Source organism: Heliconius melpomene, chromosome 12, assembly GCF_056956725.1.
Source record: "Heliconius melpomene rosina isolate 202511_hmr_F chromosome 12, ASM5695672v1, whole genome shotgun sequence".
Classification (NCBI taxonomy): domain Eukaryota; kingdom Metazoa; phylum Arthropoda; class Insecta; order Lepidoptera; family Nymphalidae; genus Heliconius; species Heliconius melpomene.
This window is the reverse complement of record NC_140400.1, coordinates 6,699,918-6,720,365: the sequence shown is the minus strand read 5'-3', so window position 1 is coordinate 6,720,365 and position 20,448 is coordinate 6,699,918. Positions and strand designations below refer to the sequence as shown.

General features: G+C 31.8%; 3 protein-coding genes across 3 annotated transcripts in view; 1 reads left to right on the top strand and 2 right to left on the bottom strand.

The window, feature by feature from the left end:
* LOC146533661 (uncharacterized) overlaps nt 1-3,659 on the bottom strand; it is a 30,345-nt gene extending 26,686 nt beyond the window's left edge. Inside the window, exon 1 of the mRNA XM_085194746.1 lies at nt 3,484-3,659. The gene's annotated coding sequence lies outside the window, so the exon portion shown is untranslated. The remainder of the gene's footprint in view (nt 1-3,483) is intronic.
* A 6,209-nt stretch (nt 3,660-9,868) lies between these two features.
* Nucleotides 9,869-15,787, bottom strand: LOC146533660 (uncharacterized). The gene is made up of 8 exons (XM_085193753.1): nt 15,742-15,787; nt 15,246-15,266; nt 14,430-14,634; nt 13,903-13,967; nt 13,684-13,752; nt 13,017-13,100; nt 10,714-12,126; nt 9,869-10,638 (listed from the first exon to the last, which is right to left on the bottom strand). Exons 1-8 carry the CDS (start codon nt 15,785-15,787, stop codon nt 9,869-9,871), a joined length of 2,673 nt encoding a protein of 890 aa, XP_085049879.1.
* A 1,709-nt stretch (nt 15,788-17,496) lies between these two features.
* Nucleotides 17,497-20,343, top strand: LOC146533659 (uncharacterized). The gene is made up of 4 exons (XM_085195427.1): nt 17,497-18,483; nt 19,000-19,065; nt 19,594-19,737; nt 20,114-20,343. The coding sequence occupies exons 1-4, from the start codon at nt 18,330-18,332 to the stop codon at nt 20,341-20,343; spliced, it is 594 nt and encodes a 197-aa protein (XP_085051553.1). The 5' UTR covers nt 17,497-18,329.
* Nucleotides 20,344-20,448: the final 105 nt, after the last annotated feature.

Genomic DNA, 20,448 nt, shown 5'->3' with positions numbered 1-20,448 from the left:
CGTAGCGCAAAGTTAGTGTAATGTACCACTACGTATAAAACGTTCATTGTAGTAGGATGTTAAGGTGCGGGTTCAAAGTTGACATATTCGGCATAACATATCTATGTTATAGTCTTTTATTTAAGCGCTTATTAATATAGTTAATAAAAATATTATGAAATATTTGCAGATTCTCTTTAACCTTTCGAAACGCTTTTTTATTGCCGTATTTTTACCAAAAATAAGCGTATCTAAGCAACTTTACGATTTACTTTTACTTTTTATTTTAAGTTACCGTTTTATTAAAACTGTTAGTAAATTTGTAACAGCAGCTTTCAATAAGAAAATGAATTTAAAGATGATTTTCAACCTTTTTGTTGTTGTTTCATTAAAATTATATAGAAAATAACTGAAATAAAAAGAAATAATAAAAAAATATCAGTCAGTAACGGACAGAGATCGAAAAGATATGTATATTATATAGATTAATTTAGAAAAGAAATATGATTTTATCGCTCTAAATAAACATATTGTATTCATAGTTTATTGTTTTTTAAAATAAAAAACTATTTCTCAACATACATCCTTATTAGACTACAAAAGCTATAGAATACTTTTGTTTTGAAAGTAAAACTCGTTGGACATAATGCCACGGTCGATGCTATACAAATAACTACTATGTATGACGAAATACGTGAGTATTGATAGTTTGGCAACTTTTATACCCATTATTAGCATACATAGAATGAAAAACTAAAAAAAAGATAGATAAAGATTCATCTGTTATTTTGACATCTTGAATGAGGAAAGGAATATTAAGTGACCGTACTCTACGCCGCGCCGCCCTTTGTTATGTTACGAAAATGAAGAAATGATAATTATTAATTATGGTGGGATTCGAACCCATATCCTGTCGCATCTACAGTCGCACGCTTTTTCCCCTGCGTCACGATTTGCCTCATTAATCTACAATAATGAGGTAAATCTACTATATATTTATAGATTTGTATTCCCTCTATAGAATTGAAACCCATGACTATGGCATTTAGTTACATATTTCATATGAATATAGCGTTTATTAATAATCCGATTTTTTTTATTATATAAAGTTATTTTACATATTACGTATAAATAATAAGGAATTATAATTTAACAATAAAATAATTTCGCATACATTAGCAGTTTCCATACACATTTATACGTCTGTTTGTTTCCTTATGTAAATATACATTTTATATAAGTGTAATATTAATAAAAAATATAATGTTTATAATTTTAATAAGTAAGGATGTCTTCCTATTAGATATATATCTACTCGTACACTGTTTTTTATTATAGTAGTGTGAAATCAAGAATATCATATATGAGGCAACGTTGTCGTAACTCAAAGAACAGGACAGGCAGAATGGATCTAAGGTCCAAGATCACATTCAGTTCCTCTTTTTTTAGCAAACTATAGAAACATTACGCAAGCTTAACTCACGCCCGGGGCAAGCGCTCAGCGCCCCCCAGACAAACCCTTTTAATGTCATATGTATTAAATATATATATTTAAATAGTTTTGCCATAGGACCATTCGGCGCCCCTTTAGAAATAGCGCCCGGTGCATGGTGACCCCCCTTGTATATTGTCACATTAAATATTATATTATAAATATTGTCAAATTTATGATAGTGTGTGTAATATTTATTTATTGATTTAATCTACCTTATAAGCATTATTATTGAAAAATATTTAGCGTTCTGCAACTCTCGTATATATAAGCTATAAGTGTGCCAAATTGAATACTCCCCCGCTTTTCGTAAAAGTAGGTTCAAAGTTTTTGCTTCACGTATTTATATAGATACTTATTATATAAGTGAAATAACAAGTTTAATTAATAATAATATAAATAATTAAGTAAACAATGTTCTTCATTCATTTAAACTCTTTATAATATATTTATTAAGATATAATCTACTAAATACTCTACTGATTAAAATCTGTATTATTTATTACATTATAAATTAACTTATCTTTATAGGAACTCTTTAACAGTAAGTTCAGTTTTTTCTGTTTAACATACGATTTATACAGCCAAAAAAAATACCAAAAAAGATGTCTAATGTATACTATTATATGATCTTTACCTTCCGCCATTTTTACACATTTTTTTATTAATTTGACACATGCAAATCTTAAACTGAAGTACAAAATATATGTCATCAATAGTTTCTTCTTGGTATCTTAAAATCCAGTAAACAATTAAAATATAGACAAGTAATAACAAATTGTATAATTATATATTCATAAAATTTATTAATGGATTGGATTACTCTTGACCTTTAATTTCTCTACACGTACGTCTTGATGGCATAGCATCTGACTGTAAAAATGACAGTAACTGTAAACGTTATTCCAACTCAGGATTCAGGATTCATTAGAGATTTTTTTCGAAAATTCGATGATATGTAGGAAACGGGTCGTCTTAACACTAGCCAGAGGCTCCCCCTGTCTACCCTGTTATGGGGGAAAAATGGTGGCTCAGTGGGCAACAACAACAATCCCCGCTTGGAGATTTTATTGTTGAAACAAGCCGCGGCGTTGAGTTCCGCTTCTTAACACGCAGTCTGGAATTTAGGGTGGAAAACGGAGTGTCTGGAAATTAGATTTCGTCCGTCAATCTCAGTATGAGGGGAATAAGTGTGACACTGTTAAACTAGAAAACCATTTACTTTAAGCATGGAAATACAATGAACTTAGGTAGGTATGTTTTATTGTGTCAAAGTCACAATCGTTTGGGAAAAAATTATAAATGAATAGTCTAATTTATTTCTTTATATTCGGATTTCTTTTTGTTGTGTTACCTAAACATGGCCTTAACTGTAAATTCTATAATAATTTACTTCATTTCTTTCACAGCGGCACCTCGTTTGATCAGATACGTGCCCATTTAAATCTTTTGATTGTTAGATTCTCACTTAAAAGAATTAATTGTTTCCAGCTCTGGTAACAAAAAAAAAGCGTTTCGTTGAATTCTGCCACTAATTACGCAATGTCAAATAATTGGACATAGGTGGAGAAAAAGGTGTTTAATACAGGATTCCTGGAGGGAATCCAGTGTTAAGACACCTTGCCAGGATAAGTAAGACACCTGCCTTACGTTCCTTGCTATATGTGGGATACAGCAGGGAGTTAAAAAAATATAAAAAGACAGGCATAGAGCAATGCCGTTGTGTAAGTAAATTCGTTCAATAACCTTTACTGTGAAAACAATTCATCTTTCCTAATCTCACAAAGCGTCATTACAATAAACATTGAGACAGCTATATTTTTTACACTTTTACCATACTAAATATAAGTTTAAATGAAAAATCACAATTTATAAACCAATTATATTATTAAATAAAAAGTTTCATAATAAATTACCAATTCTCAATTTCAACATTTACTTACTTACATTGATACAAATATTGCACATAACCAAGTTTAAAATTATCACAAGTTTAAAGTATTAAAACTTACCCAAAAACACAAATCCTTACAAAAATTAAAGAAAAAAAAAGTAAAAATCACAAGCACAGATTAAATAACACTTTCACTAGACAATAAAAAGTCAACCGTAAACTTCTTTCGCGTGAAAAAAAAAAAAACAAAATGGCGTACAGTTTGTTTGGCGCCAAACAGTGAAATGTCAAAATCGAGAGGGAACTAAGGTCGTAAGAAACTGGCGGGGCGGCCGATGCTGACATAAGACATGAAATTCAAGTAAACGTTAAAATAATACTGTGCTTATTTCTTTTATAACTCAGTGCTTTCATTTCACCTATGTATGTAATAAAATTCATATTTTATTATGTAAAATATTTTATAATAAAACTTATGTTTGATGCCAGTCGTGGCAGGGACACAACGCGACTGGTTGTGGGTTCGATCCTCAGTCGAGGAAATAAATATTTATTATAACTTATATTTCCATTTCTTTGTTTTGGTGTCGAGGCAGAAACGCCGCGATGAGTTCTGCCACTCAACACATTAAGGCTTCAGAATTCGGCGGAAAGTAAGGAACGGAGTGTCTTAACACTAGGTTCCTCTGCCTACCTTCTATATGCCTTCTAGCGTGAAGAAAAAAAAGAAATAGATAGATAGATATTACTTCATATTAACATTTTATGTTTTTCTTTTTTTTTCATATTAACATTTTAAGTTTTTCTTTTTTTCTCGGAAATACGGATTATTAATGAATGAATATTATTTTTTACACTCTGGTAGTTAGACGAAGAGCGGTGTTGAGCACGGTGATGTCTACAACCCACAATATCTCAGAAATTGAGCGGTGCGTGGGCGAAAGCAGTGTCTCAACACTAGGTACCTTCTACTCAAATATTTGAATATTGACTTTATGAAATATATAATATATTATGTATTAATTAAATACTTTTTATTTATTCAAGAAAATCAGTCTGAATATTAAGGAAATTCGTACCACAATCACTACAAAGTGTCCAAAGGGAACCAGGACGAGTTATTTACTTTATTACCTAATACGATTATACTTTGCTTAAAAGGCGGTAACGTAATTTAAAAAGTTCGACTTATAGCCTTTCACTGATTGTAAGCGTTAATGACGCAATTAAACAGGAATCCCTAATTGATGTATGTACCTACATGTATGTATGACATATGTTAGTTATCTTAAATTTACTGTTTCCCAAATGGAGGAATGAATTATTTCCATTTTCTCTATCTGGTAACAAGACAAAGTGCGGTGTTTAGTTCCGTATTTTGGGGAATTCAGGGATACAGAGTGAAGCTAAAAAAATATTTAACAATACTAGAGTAGACATGGATAAATAAGAACGCGTTATTAGGTATGTGGCAGTATTATATGTTAGCATATATATTTTTTCTCCTTGGGGAGTGTGTACGAGCTTACTAAAAGAAAAAGATAAAAGATGTCCCGAAATTCCACTCACGAAACGCAAAACGAAATTAATTATAATATATTTTAATATAGTGTCCGCAACGTTTATTAAAATAATATAATTTGATATAATTCTAATGTATTTATTTTAAAATATCCGCATTCCATACTTTTCAACTGTGAAATATTTAATCAGAAATCAAATATTATGCTCCTTCGTTCGTACAACCTTCATAAAAAGAATTCCAAGTTTTCCCTTCACATATTTATCGATAAACTAATCCTACGCTAACAAAAAAATTGTATTCTAACAACATTCTAACGTAAATAATAATTTAAAACGCCAGTCTAATGTCTACGTTGTAAGTCGAGCAAAAAGTGACTGAAGGACGTTTTGCGGTAATATCACCATATACTAGAGATGCCGGAACTATGGTTACAATTTTCATATAAATATAATATTTGAACATTAATTAGGCCGTTATGGAACAGCAGCAAGGTGCGGTCTCTAACCACTACCCTAGTCGGTTCGATTCATTAGATGTAACATATTTAAAATTATTTTCATTTCCTCGCGCTGGTAAAAAGACAAAGTGCAGGAGTGTGTTCCGCCATTCAACAAAAATACCCCAAATTCGACGGAATGTGGGCAACGGAGTGTATCTATTAATACAAGGTTCCCTCTGTCTATCCTGCTATGTGCGGGATACACCGTCTAGCTTAAAAAGACCCAACGGATCCTGTAAATGTTTTATTTTATTTTACTTTCTACTTTCTGCCAAGTTTGCCAAGATATTGCTAGGTAATTTGCGGAACTCAACGCCGCAATTTTTCTATGTAAGTAACATAAATTTCCCCTTAGTGGAATTTGAACCCACAATCGTCGTGTTCAATTACGAGATTGTTTCTCTCTCTTAATACGTCTTTATTTATTTAACAGTAGGAGCAGGTTGATTACCTAATAATTATATACGTACATTATTTATGTAACATAATAGCACTGTGCAATTTAATGCTTTTCACAGGAACTTGTAATTAATTTAAAAGTATATTATTAGAATTCAGGCAGGTGCTTTCCGCGTAACTAGGAACGCAGAGGGAACCTAGAGGGATCCTGTGTGTAGTATAAAAAAACAGCTTTTTCCCGTATAGCTGGGTAAGCACTCGATTCTCCATGCCTTGCCAATTTTTTAGACAATTCGTTTTGAATGACAGTACTTAACGCCGGGCTTTGTTCCGTTGCATGTAGAAAATATATTATAATATTTTTGAAAATATAATATTTTTATCATCTCTCAAAATGTTAAAATCCGTGAAAGTTCCGTTCTTTTTTATAACAAGCACATTCTTTGGATTTCGGTATTATTACAAATATTCAAGGACTCTGTACAACGGATTAATCGCTTGTAATTTGGCAATTATGTATTCATATTTTTTGCGAATGCTTGAAATGTCGGATTAAAATTGTATGTATTTCAAATACTTAACTATGCGCGATAAATTAAAAACGATAAACTAAAAATAGGTTAGTTATACATTTTTATGTAAATATTTTAATTGTTTCTCTATGTAGAAATCGAACCTACAACCTCTCTATACAGACAAACACTGTTCTACGGTTCCCCGATAACGTCTTAAGCTAAATGCTTCTAAATCTATAAAAACAACCGTACTTGCATCTTCTTGTATATTAATTTCTAAGCCATTTATTAAAATTTACCATAGTATTTAGCAGTCCTTTCTTTCTGGCTACCCAAATAGAGATAAAGCGTGAAGCTAATAGAAAACCTGTTCTTTCTTAATACTGTCTTCACTTCTTCCTCTCGATCCTTCTATGGTAATTAGCAAATGCACTGTTCATGTTAATTGTGTGGTGCAATTGCAAGCGGAAGCAGACGGCGCGCGGCGGCAGCGACGTGGAACGTTGCCACATTGCGATTGAATGTAACACCGTAAGTGATAGGCGGTAGCGATTTTTGTATTTTTATTTTGTGTTTTGTGTATTTTTAGAATCTTTAAGGTAAAATATAGTTATGTGTCTTTTAGGTTTAGCTTAATTCAATTTGTTGATTAGAATTTGATGTCTAGACAAATAGTGTTTTTTAGGCTCTCGTTGCGCATCAGCGCAGTGTCTGGTTGCAAACGCGATGGTTTTGGGTTCGATTCTCACTCAGAGAAATGAATTATTTTTATTTTATCGCTCTATAATAAGACAAACCGCGACGTTGAGTGCCACCACTTAACACGCAATGTCATAAAATTGAGCGATACATGGGTAACGGAATGTCTTAACGATTTGAGATTCCCTCTGTCTACCCTGCTATAATGCACGGTAGAGATGCAGCATGAAGTTACACAAATATTGACAACTTATCGATTGATGCCATCCTGATACCCGACTAAATAATGTTGTGGTAAGACGTTCAACTCTAAGGAATATTCTTTTTCTTCTTCGAGTCAGTCAGCCAACGCTCTGCGTTACTGAAAATGGATGATTCCAAGGTGCACCGCGTGGTGACTCTTGTCGTAACTTAATTTTTTTTTCTAGGATAAATTTAAATTGCTTTTGCTTGATAGTCGAATTTCGAAATGACCGATCAGTCAGTTTGGATAGATACAAAAATAACACAATGTCTATTAGCATTAAACTAAGAAAGTCTGTACCTTGAACCAAATTAAGTACTAGTCTTACATAGATTTGATACCTAAGTTCCAATATCAAATTATTATTCGTAATAAATAGACTGTAGAGAATGAACGGTGTCGTTTCGTTGCCGTTCCGTCGCTATCTTATACTTGATTGGCAGTTCGAATTCTGTTTGGATTTTCTTTATATTTTCCACCCCTTCTTTTTATTTTTTAACTCTGATGAACAAGGCACGGCGTTGATTTCTGCGACTCAACACGCAATATCTCGAAAAATTGTGCTGAAAGTGGGAAATGAAGTGTCTTAACGGTAGATTTGTTTCTTCAAAAAAAAATTTTGGAACTTATTCAAAATACACAATATTTTACTTATTTTATTAAAGGTCAGTCGTGGTGCAGGACCACAAGCGTGCAACTGTAAACACGAAAAATTATGGGTTTGATTCCTAGGAATTCCAAGATTTTCGAAGAAATGTATATTTTATATGTTAATTATATTAAGAATAATATATGAAAAACATATTACAAATCGTCTTATTGTATAAATGTATTTCTAATTGCAAAACAACTTTAGATCATATCGGTTTTTGCGCGGACGTTACTGAAGACTAGGAGTTGGCTAACGTTTAGATTTTAAGGCTATGCGTGAATTATACTTGAATATCTAACTAAGTATCTATCTAATATCAAAGTAACGTTTATTGAGGTTTTAATACGAATAAATTTAATTTAATTTTAGCCCATGGAGTATCGCGCATATAGAGTTCTGTATTGTATTGTATTGTATTGTATACAGGATAGTCAAAGTAAAAACAAAAAAAAAAACGTTATATTACATTAATTTTATTTTATGCTGACGTATACATTTTTTTTTTATTTTCAGGCACCCACAATTAACTGCCCAATAACACGCCGGTCGTTTTCTAATCAGTATAAATAAAATAAATAATAATATAATAGTTGTGGCTTTGAATTCCTATCGGGGAAACGAGTCAATCATTTCGTCGCTCTGGCAACAAGATAAAACGCAGCGCTGAGTTTCGCCAATCAACAAGCATTGATTCGAAAATGGGGTGGAATATGGGGAACGGAGTGTCTTAACACTAGGTTCTCCCTGCCTACCCTGCTAACAAATAGACAACAAAGTTAAACTGCTAGATACAGAATGAGGATACAGACAGGAATATTAAACACTTACTAATTCAACTTGAATATCAATTATACGATTTTATTTTATAACCTTTCAAGTTTGTAAAATAACACATAAGTACTTAAGTATATTTAAATTTAAAACATCGCTCATTTGGTTCAACAATGACATAATTGCATTTATAAAAAAAAAAACAAATTAAATACATTAATATATGCAGAAAGACTATTTTTAAACTTTGATGACGTCTTCTACCATTTTCCAATAAGTACAAACACGTAATTGTTGTACTAAATAAGCGATATTATTTTTTGTATAGCTAACTATGTAGTTTACCTTCACATTTCATACATATATTGAATAATTAAATATAATATTAAATATTATATATTACTTATATTAAGAATTAAGAGACTTTATTTAAATATTTAATATATTTTAAATATTTTGTTCTATTTATTATCTAATCAAGAATGTATATAAGTTTTGTTATATATTACCGTTAAAAGAAAATGTTCTGAAAGAAAGGGAGAGAATAAAATAGGTTTAAAAAAGTAATAACACACTTTTTTCGGGCAGTTATATCAGCCAAATGTAGTTGGACTGTACTGTTACCTCTGAAAATTTCTATTAATCATGTCATGGCACCAACAAAATACCAACCAGCTCCATGATATATTTTTGTCACCTAAGCTACATACATATACAGGGTGGAAGAGGCAGCGCTCCTTTTACTGAAACTGCATATAGGGTAAAATATTTCAAACCCAGAACTAAAGAAATTAATCAAGGTACCTCAACAGTTTGGACGTAGGATTTTTTTTTCATTTCACGATTTTTATCCATACCTGTATTTCGTGTAACGCACACATACGTATGCGACGTTGTCGCTCTGACAGGTAAGTGTTTGCGTGCCTATGTTATACCTTACAAATGGCGTTTTATTTTAAAACGATAATTTTATTATTTGTTTTGTTTGAAAAAATAACTATTTCATTTTTGGGAATTATTTTTTTTTCTGAATTATATTAGGCTTTTATAGAGTAGTTAAAACTGTGGTTTCATATAAAGTGGTGCTGACAATTCCATTCTGTGTAACTGCCGAATGATGTGTACGTGTGATATTATAAGTGATTCTAATTCAGTTACAAATCGACCAAATAACAGCGTGTTAATAAGTATTAAAATTATTAAGTAAAATCCATTGGCACCTCGACGTTATACTTGTCTTCTCTGGAATCCGAATCTAACGGAGATCTCTCCGTCCCGTAGTCGAGGGTATTGAAAAGATTCATTAGCCGCTTGTACACTTCATCTGAAGCTAACTTTATTTTTTCATTTTTTTCTACACTCTCCGCTGACATACTACTTGTGCCAGTGGCATGTTTCCCCTTTTGGTTGAGTGTTCGTGTTACTTTTAATATTTTTTCTGTTATTGCGTCGACACGTTTTTCGTTACTAAAATTTTCCTCTATCCAGTCTAATTTTGCTTTACCTTTTTGTTCTTGTGAATCTACATAAATTGGTCTCAAAGTTCGTGTAGGAAGTTTATTAAAATCAGTAGATGCAAAGGTTTCTGCATCTGCACTAAATTTTGTTACATTTTCAATGATTACCTCGTCGTCATCATCAAAAAATATATCAAACTTCTGTTTTGTTTCTAATTCGTTGTTTGTTTTGTAGTTGTTATGGTTAGTTTCAACTTCTGGAGTAACTATTTTCTTTTCAATATTTTTTTCTTTCAAATCATTTGAATGACTATCCTTTAACTCCCCTGAGTCATCGTTATCCATCGACTCAAAAGTTTTGAATCCATTAGATTTGTTATTAAAGTTAACATCACTATATGAGTTAGTCGTACTTTCCGTAGTTGAAATATAATCAAGAACTTTCTTTTTAACAGATTTAACATCGGGGGCGTTTTTGATAGCTTCTATAATTAAATCAATACCGTCTTTTGCTGAAATTGTAAAAATTTTAACAATATTAATGTTTATTTTTTCTAAAAAAACGTTTTAAAATAGTAATACTTTACCTGGTGCGACATTTAAAGGGCGATTCTGTTTTAGTATATATTCCATTAGCGTTAGTAAATATTCTATGGCGTGGTCATCATCCAGAGCAGATCTTTTTCTTCGGTTCTTAGAACTCAACTTTAGGGCTAATTCTTTGAGTTTTCTGAGATTTCTGACAATATTTTCTAAATAAATGTCTGTTGTGATATTTCTATTTTTAGTTTCATATTTATTACTCACCTTTGGCATTTTCTTTATTTTTACCATGTTTTGCGTCGAATTCAATGCAGAAATGGCCTCGTACATTTGCTTCATGAATTTATTTTGAACTAAATTATAACGCATTAATAAGTTCTTTAATTTTTGCAATTTTTGTGCCATTATATCTTTATTGACTTGTGGTTTTCTTAAGCATCTATAATGCCGACGTGATAGTTCTTTTTTCTTGTTATATTTCTTGCTTAATATTTCCACTAAATCACTGAGAATATTAGCAAAGTTTTCTATGGACTCAATAAACACAAGTGTATTTTCTTTAATATAACGAATTTGGACACGTTGAGTTTCTGTCAGATTAAAGAGAAATGTTTCATATTCATCTTTGATTATTGCACTAAGTATTTTTTCATCGTTGTTTTTAAATTGTATTCCTCTATTCAATTTATCATTTACACGATTTTTATTACGACTTAGTAATTTAAGAAGCCCTTTAATAATTTTGACTGATTTAATTATTTTGTTGCTTTCCACCTTTAATTGATTAAGCTTTGAATGTAGCAATTTATCAGTGACGTTATAATTGCATGAATTAATACTTTTACATAAAACTTTTATAAAATTCTGTTTTCGGAACGGGTATTTTTTTATGTTGTTTATTTTTTGCTTCTTAAATATTTTTGCTAAAAATATTTTTATTTTATCAAGAATATTACTTTCTTTATTTATATTTGGTGACATCGTTGAACTCTTGCTATGAAAGTCATAAACGTTCTTCTTGAAATACTTTATAAATTCACAGATTTTGCCACATGTAGTATTAATCTTTTTATCACCCATAGAAAATTGTTTTGCTTTCTCTGTTACATTAACAATATTTTGAAATATTTTATTAATGTGCTTGTTGTTTCTCTGTTTGCTTAAAATGTTTTGAATATTTTCTATATCAGTAGATAACTTTTTATCATAATCCATATTTTTAGCTTGCGTCGTAGTTAATCTATTTTCATAACTTTCATTTTGTGGTTTTATAGTCGTTAATTTTTTTTCATCATTTATATCATTACTGACGACTGTATAATGAAAGTAATTACGTTTATTCAATGTATCAGCTGTAATATTAAATAATACAAATTCATTTTTAATATTGAATTGTTTTTTAGATACATCCATCTCTTGTATTACAAAAGGAGTAATTTTAGGTGTTGTGGAATTTGCTGAAATATAAAAAATGTATGGTAAAATAAAAAAATATTTTTACATATGTTTAACAAAAAATTCTAGCTATACTTATTTTTTACCTTCTTCAGTAATATTTTGATAATCGTTGAAACTAATTTCTCTTTTTCTTCTTGAATATCTCCCTAATTTTTCGTTCTGTTTCTTTTCAATTATCCATTGTTTCTTGTTTATCTTATTTATCTTTCCAGGTTTCATTTTGCTTCCTTTATTTTTCTTTGTGTAAACTTGCTTAGACATTGATCTTTTTTGTATTACTTTATTATTTTTTGCCTTGCTTGCATTTTTTTGAGTCTCATATAATATTTTTTCCACAGAAGCCATTACTTTTTTAAATATTGTTTCCGCGAACAAAGCTGCCGTATCATTTTTTTTCGCTGTCTTGGGTATTGTTTTATATGTGTTTATAGTTGGTTTTTTATTTTGTTGAAAGCTTTTCTTATTTACTGGTGCCTTTCTCTTTGTAGAAATAACTTTCTTTTGTAAAGATATTTTGGATTTATTTAACGCAGCCTTTTTCTTTTGCATTTCCAGTTGCTTCTTGTTTTTTGGGTACATTTGTTTTGTATTTTGTTTTTGTGCCAATTTCTTAGCCTTTTGATTTTTATTCGAAGATTTTTTATTATATTTCTTTGTAGTCACTGTCTTAGGAGCTTTTGTTGTCAGCTGTCTTTTAGTAATTTTGTTTCTTAGTGAACTTTTCCTTTTCTTTATTTTATTTTTACCTTTATCTATAAATTATTTAGAGATATAAAATAATTGTATTTATTAAAATGTAAATAATTCATGAAAATTCAAGCTAAATCTGCTTATAACTATGTGAAGTAAGATATTTTTTTCTATTAGAATACTTCAAATTTTAACTTACTATCAGAACAGAAACTCAATATGTGACAGTCCCATCGTCCGTTGGCATCGCAGTCACACACAGTGCAACCGACACACCAGTCAGCTGTAACATACATATACGTTTTTATTTTTAGTTATTATTTTGGCATAGAAAGTAGTGGTATATATTTCTGTTTTCCTATATCTTTCTATTTTCTATTTCCCGTCTTTCTCAAAGTTATGTGACGGAATCCAATACAACATTTTATTGAAATTCAAATGTAAATCTTCTATATAAGATACCTACTTAACACTTAAGTCACTTTGTAATCCGTGCACTGCCTAATTATCGACATATTGCGTGCTGAGAGACAGAATTGAAGGCCACGCTTTATTTTCTTACCGGTGCGAAGAGATGAAAATCGTTTCATTTCCCCTGAATGGGAATCGGACCAACAACCGTAGTGCTTACAGTCAGGTGCTTAGTTACTGGTAAGGTCCCAAGTTGACATCTTGAATCAAAGACATGGCTATGAATAAAGCCATTTCTTTAATTAGATGTGATGCTCTAATCAAATAAAGATTAATAAATATTTTGATTTTGGTCAAACACTATATTACAATGCCTTAAGAAAATTAGAATTAGAGCATTTTAAGATTATTTTTAAGTCATACCCTATTACAAGCATCTCTTATATATCTTTTACCTGGTGGACATCCTTCACTGAAACTTGACTCATGAGGCTTACACTGTTCTGGTAGTTGTTTGTTGAAAACTGCAAAAAAAAACCTTGGAGCTAGATCTTAAATTGGACATTTTATACAAAACATAATATTGAATACGTTATTTATTAATATTTTACTTAAAATTAGTAAATAATATTTGAAATTTGAAGTAAAAATTCTTTATTAGTATAAACACTTACTGTCTCTAGCAGCATCACGGAAGAATATATCGGTAAAGGAGGGCGACCGACGCATTCTGGAGTCTCTGTGCAGATAATTATAGTATAGTTATTAATTATTTTAAATATTTTTAATTCCACACAAAGTGACGCCAGGGACGCAGAGGCACAACGTGTGACTGTAGTAAACGCAACTGGTTGTTGATTCGACCATCCCACTGAAGGTGGAGGCAAAACGCGGCGTTGAGTTCCGCCAAACAACACACAAATTTTGAACACACAAAGTGAGGAACGGAGTGTCTTAACACTAGGTTCCCCCGCCTACATTGCTGTGTGCGGGATACAGCGTGATTTGACTTATTATTATTATTTTTAATTAATATGTATAAGACTTTTTCGTAACGGGACACATAAAATTGACTCTTAAATTTGAGACGACTATTTAAAAACCGGGTAAAAAGAGTAAAGCGAAAAAAAATACATACCCCCGGGAATCTTTAAAATGATGAAAAATGTCATTGTCGTTTTATAAAAAAAAAAATTCATACCGTTTTCGTCTCCCAGCATGATAATAATGCTTCTTATCACACCTCCTGTTGTCTCGCGGCCAGCACACAGCAGTTCCGTTGTTCTGGCAGAAGCAGAGGTAGCACGACTCGTCTAATGCGTTCGGATTCGATTCCCGCTTGAAGTAATAACCTATATCCGGGCACGTGTCTATATGGTCCATAATATATTTGGATTTTGATGTATCTGAAACAAAAAAATATATGTCCAGTATTTAGTGAATACCTATTAAACAGAATCATTAGTTTCTCTTTTAAAGTACATTGAATGAAGATATTTACGTTTAATAACCGCTTTTTAATCTTCTATATACCTACGTAATATATAGTAATGATTTTTTGTTTATAGTTTCACTCTGTATTCTGTATATGGAGCAGGATAGACAGAGGGTACATAGTGCTAACACACTCCGTTCCCCGTGCACCGCCCAATGTTCGAGACATTGCGTGTTGAGTTTGAGAGAGAGCTAGAAAAAGAAAGAGTTCTCTCTCCTAAGTGACAATAGACCTACAGTTGCGTCGCGTTTACTGGCAAACCCTGTGAATTGTATCTTAAGACTAGGCCTATACAGCTTTTCAACATAGACAACACATATGGCAGAAAAATAACAAAAATATAGTGTGTAATTATCAAAGCAAGTCTAAAGGTCTTCATTTAACATAAAAAATTGTTAAGTTTCAACTAAATACGTCGTTTAGTTTAATAATATTATATTTTAGTACAAATAAGGAAAACAAAATTAAAAAATATATTGTTTAGCAAAAAGAGTGATTAGTCACTATGTTCTATTTGCTTACCCCACCAGTTGCGGAAGATGCCTGGAGATAAAAAATAATCTATGAAGAATTACAGCTAATTCAATGATAATTCTTACTTATTACAAAATTTCTACGAGTATGATACCAATATAAGTGATTGCAGATTCACGCTTTATCCCGCGTAGCATTATAGGTACAGGGAACTTAGTGTTAAGACACTCCGTTCACCACTTTCCGGTCAAATTTCGATTCCTACAAAATTACGTGTTGAGTAGCAGAACTCTTCTTTCAAAAATATTTTATAATAATCAAAAAATAATTCTTAGAATCCACCAGAATTCGTAATTGTAATAGCCTTTAATCTTGACAAAATTTTCTACAGAAAATTATATACAATCTTTACTAATATAATAAAGCTGAAAAGTTTGCCTGTTTAAACATGCTAATCTCAGAAACTAGAGGAATAATAAAATTATTTTTCGCTGGAAAATCCATTTAACGAGAAAAACTAACATCGCGTTAATTCTTAAATCACCTGAGGCAGACGGTGGGAAAACCGCAGTAAAAGCTAGTATATACATCATTATCTTTAGCTTAACGCGACGTCCCGTATATAGCAAGATACACAGGGGGAACCTCCTGTCAAATATTTCGTTCCCCTTTTGCCGAAATATTTTTTAAAACATTGCCTATTAAGCGACAGAACTTAACGCAGCGTTTTGTCTTGTGACCATAGCGTGGAAACAAAAATAATTCATTCCCCCGAATGGTAATCGAACCCAAAACTGGCGCGGTTACAAACAGACGCTGTGACAGGCCACAACGGCTTCAATAAAATTAAAATAATAGAAAATAAATTATGTAGTAGCCAAATTTTCTAAGTAATCCCTCACCATTTCCAAGAACAAAATGCAATAAAAGAAACAACACGAGCATTTTCCTACTTGAACGGTAAATAATGACGGCAGACTCGTTCTCGTTGAAACACCAAACGTGTTTGTAAACACTGAAAATTCAAATGTTTTGTGAACAGGTCCGGATTCTGCATTTCTTATTTATTTAACTTCCAGCAATTAGCAGGGTACACAAAGGGAACTAAATGTGACATATGACACTCGTGCCACTCATGACACCGCCCATTTTTCGAGATATTGTCAGAAAAAAAAAATTAAAAATCTCGTCTCTTTCGTTCCCGTAGGTATTTCGAGACATCCTCTCTCAGCGCCTTCTCGTCTAAGGTCTCCTTCTACACTCTACATATACCTCAAATTGTAATTTTCTAAGTGCAGTAGTTTCGTCTATTCTTTGTCTGTCAATCATTTTAGATTCGAGCGAGGGAATAAAATATTGAATATTTTCATTTCCTCGCTCTGGTAACGAGATAAAGCGCGCGGTTGAGTTCCGCAAATCGACATAATACAATGTCTCGAGAATTCAGCAAAAAGTGGGGAACAGCAGTGTCTTAATGGGAACGAAGAAAGAAAACTTATCATAAGAAAATATTAATTATGTCATCTTTATATTCATTGTAGAACAAGAGTTCTAGGGAATAAATTCTAACATAATTAAAACCTACACACATTTAATTAAAATCTACCAAAATCCATCCCCAAAGATATTCAAACATTCTCGTATTACGAAATGCATTGTATTGTATTGTTCTGACGATGCACGTAGCACTGGTGCTTACCGTTTGTTGCGTTTCCGGTAAGGTTGCTTACATAATACTTCCCTTTTCTTGAGGAAATTGTTTAATTGCTTAGGGGTACAATGTTTAAATGTTTAAAGCCTGTGGGTTCGATTCCCAATCAGCGGAATTAATTGTTTTCTTTTCCTCACTTTGGTAGTCAAACGTGTAGTTGAGTTCCACAACTTAGCACACGATGACTTGATTGATCTCTACGTTCTCTCCACCCTGTTATATACGGGAAAAAAGCGTAACGCTAAAAAAATATCTAATTCTCTTTACTCAAACAGACAGAAGAAACCTAACTTACATTATATGTATATACATATACCGTCCAGACGCCATCATGGCGCGTGGGTGCGACTATAAACACTACGGTTGTGGGTTACATTCGCTCATGGGAAGGAAGTATTTATTCAATATTTTCATTTCTTCGCTCTAGGGTGGAGGTAAAGCGCGGCGTTGAGTTTCCCCACTCAACACTTTAGAATCTAGAGGAAAGTGGCGAACTAAAGTGTTTTATTGGGAACGGAATTTATTATTACACAGTAGGATATATATTACACCGTAAGGTAGGCAGAGGGAACATAGTGTTAAGACACCCCGTTTCCCATTTTCCACTGAATTCTACAGGCATTCCGTGTTGAGTGGCGGAACTCAATAATACGGTTTACTTCTTCATCAGAATGAAGAAATGAAAACATAAATTTAAATAAATATTTTACTTCCTACCACTAGGTTAGCAATAAATATATATAAACCTTTCAATTAGTGGAGTTAGTTGTTGATAGCATCGACTACCATCGCGTGCAGAACGTACAACTGTATAAGGATGACGTCAATTATTTATTAAATAACGATTAATATGACGTCATCGTGACATGGTGCAGTCAGGACTTAATTGAGTTTCCTAAATAGTTAATAGCACTTTATGAAATATTGCAGAAAACGCAATTGATATAAATAATCTTTCCACATGCATTTACATTTTTTTTTAGATTCACGCTGTATTCCTTATATAGCAGTGTAGGCAGAAGGAACCTAGTGTCAAGTCACTCCGTTCCCATAAAAACACTTTCCGTTGAATTTTCGAGGCATTGCGTGTTTAGATAAAAAAAAACAATGCTCTGTGTGGAGTTAGATAGTTTTACACAAAATGCCTCCGGAATTCGGCGGAAAGTGAAGAACAAAAGTATCTTAAAGAGAATGGATTGTCTTAACAGTTGGTTTCCAGGTTCCCTATACAATGTAAAGATAAAAAATGAGAAAATGGAGTGTCTTGCCACTGTATTCTCTGCCTACACCGTAACGCTGAAAAAAATACATAGTAATAAATATATTTGAGATTATTTTTATATATCGATTTATAAATTACAGTGCAAAGCTACAATGATTTTCAATACATCACCACGGGCTTTAGAAGCGATACTTGCGAGATGTGCTATAGTTATGAATGTGTCAACATAAACGAAGCCAGATGCGAATATTATAGAGAAGTTGCAAATATAATGGAAGAAGATGAATTTGAGAGAGAAGAGAGTGAGATCACTAACGAAGTTGATGATATGTTATGGGAATATGTCGATACAGGTTTGTCTTTTGTAACTAACGAAGATACTCCAGGATGTTCTCTATCTCAGATTTTGTTGTCCTTTTTCATTAGATGGGATATACCTGAGAGGTTGTTCCATATAAATTTTATGACGAACGGTTCACTTGTAATATATAAACAAAAAGAAAGGAACATTTACAACTGTTTGCTCTTATTTTTTTCTCTTCTACCATTAATTTTGTTTCTTTTTACAGCTTTACATAATAAACTAATCTGTAGGGTAGACAGAACTCATAACTATCTCGTAGATTCCTATTTTCATATCTAAGTAACAAGACAAAGCGTGGCGTTCACGTTCCGCTACTCAATACGCAATGTCTTGAAAATTGGGCCGTGCAGGATGGAGTGTCCTAACACTAAGTTGCCTCTATCTACTGTACTATATTCGAAATGATTATAATACTTGAAGTAAAAAAACCAATCTTAGAATCATAAATCCTCGTACATATAAAATTGTTTAAAATATTCAATAATTAATGCGTAACTTATTTCAGCTTCATCGGCTTCCTCGTTTCAATACTGTATACCTTTAGTGTCGCAGTATACAAACTGTCATAAAGGTAAGAATTAAAAAAAAAACATTTTAAAAGGTCTCAAGTAAACTAAAAGGTATATTATCTTTACTTTCGATCAATAGATAGAGATAGAGATATTTATTGTCAATTGTAGAGATAGAAATATTTGTTGTCAATAGATAGAGATATTTGTTGTCAATCGTTAGGAGGAAAATATGCACTGGCAACTGCCGGCTAACTAGACTAAAGTAATAGTGAATATTAATTAAAAATCTAATAATATGATGTAATATTTGCTTAAATTGCATTAAACTAATTTAATGGCTCTAAAGCCAGCACTCATATTTAAGACATCAATGTGCTTCTTTTTTTGAAAATCAAACCCACAACCACCTGTTTAATAGTCAAATTTACTAACAACCAGAATAATAGGCAGAAATCTTAAGGGTGTAATACTTCGGGTCAGGATACCAAAACGGATATAAGATAACCACATCTTGGTACAAGAGTTACAAAATGAAAATAATTTATTCCTCTGTATATAAAAAAGTATTGTTTTTTTACATTCCATAGACAATATATGTAGCGGGTGCAAAATATGCAATTGCGATGTCACTGGAACATGGAATTGTACTACAATAGAAAACTGTCATACAAGCTCTTCAATAATTATAGACCATCGGATATTAGTTAAAACTATGGAAAACTTAAATCTACGTATGTATTGGAATATTTCTTATTTAATTTATGTCATTGAATTTAAATCTTGGTGGTTATTTTTATCCTGCCATGTCGAATCGCCTTCTTATGTTTTTGTTGCTGGTTTACATTATAAACCAGCTTTATAAACCCCAAAAACTCTTCTTAATCAATCTTTTTTTACACTTTTTTATGCACAATAAAGTGTAAAAAATAAATAAATAAACAAGAGTGAGGAAATGAAATAAACTAATTCTCCCGAATCCACTACCCTCACGATTTTCAATTCGTATCGGTAGTGCCGGAGATTAGCGCGTTCAACCAAACAAAATCTTCAGTTTTTTTTAATATTTGTATAGATAGAACTTAAATAATACTTATTAATAAATTTCAGTTAAAACAAATAATCTTCATAGAATGAAGAGGACTACCGATTTTAATAATGGCGATATAAATAATTATAAACGTACTCTAAGTTGGTTGTATGGTATCGATTCTTTAGAAGAAAGCTCTGTTGAAATTATAAGAAATGTATCTTCTATAGAACAGGAAAATTCTGCGAGCTTAAATAGAACTGACAATATAAGTGGTACGCTTTCTCACGGTAATATAATACTTATTTGATATATATGATAAATTATTTCTGATTTTAAGCGCTACAGTTGCGGATTGGATTCCTGTTCAAGGAACGATATTTTTTATTAACTCGTACTGGTAAGATGACGAGGT

Excerpts from the sequence above, each read along its gene's own strand:
- LOC146533659 (XM_085195427.1), top strand. The coding sequence starts at position 18,330 with ATGTGCTATAGTTATGAATGTGTCAACATAAACGAAGCCAGATGCGAA. Across the intron at positions 18,484-18,999 it reads ATGGGAATATGTCGATACAG|CTTCATCGGCTTCCTCGTTT; the intron begins GTTTGTCTTTTG and ends AACTTATTTCAG. Across the intron at positions 19,066-19,593 it reads GTATACAAACTGTCATAAAG|ACAATATATGTAGCGGGTGC; the intron begins GTAAGAATTAAA and ends TACATTCCATAG.
- LOC146533660 (XM_085193753.1), bottom strand. The coding sequence starts at position 15,787 with ATGTATATACTAGCTTTTACTGCGGTTTTCCCACCGTCTGCCTCAG. Across the intron at positions 14,635-15,245 it reads CATCTTCCGCAACTGGTGGG|ATACATCAAAATCCAAATAT; the intron begins GTAAGCAAATAG and ends TTTTTGTTTCAG. Across the intron at positions 13,968-14,429 it reads CATGCTGGGAGACGAAAACG|AGACTCCAGAATGCGTCGGT; the intron begins GTATGAATTTTT and ends TTATCTGCACAG.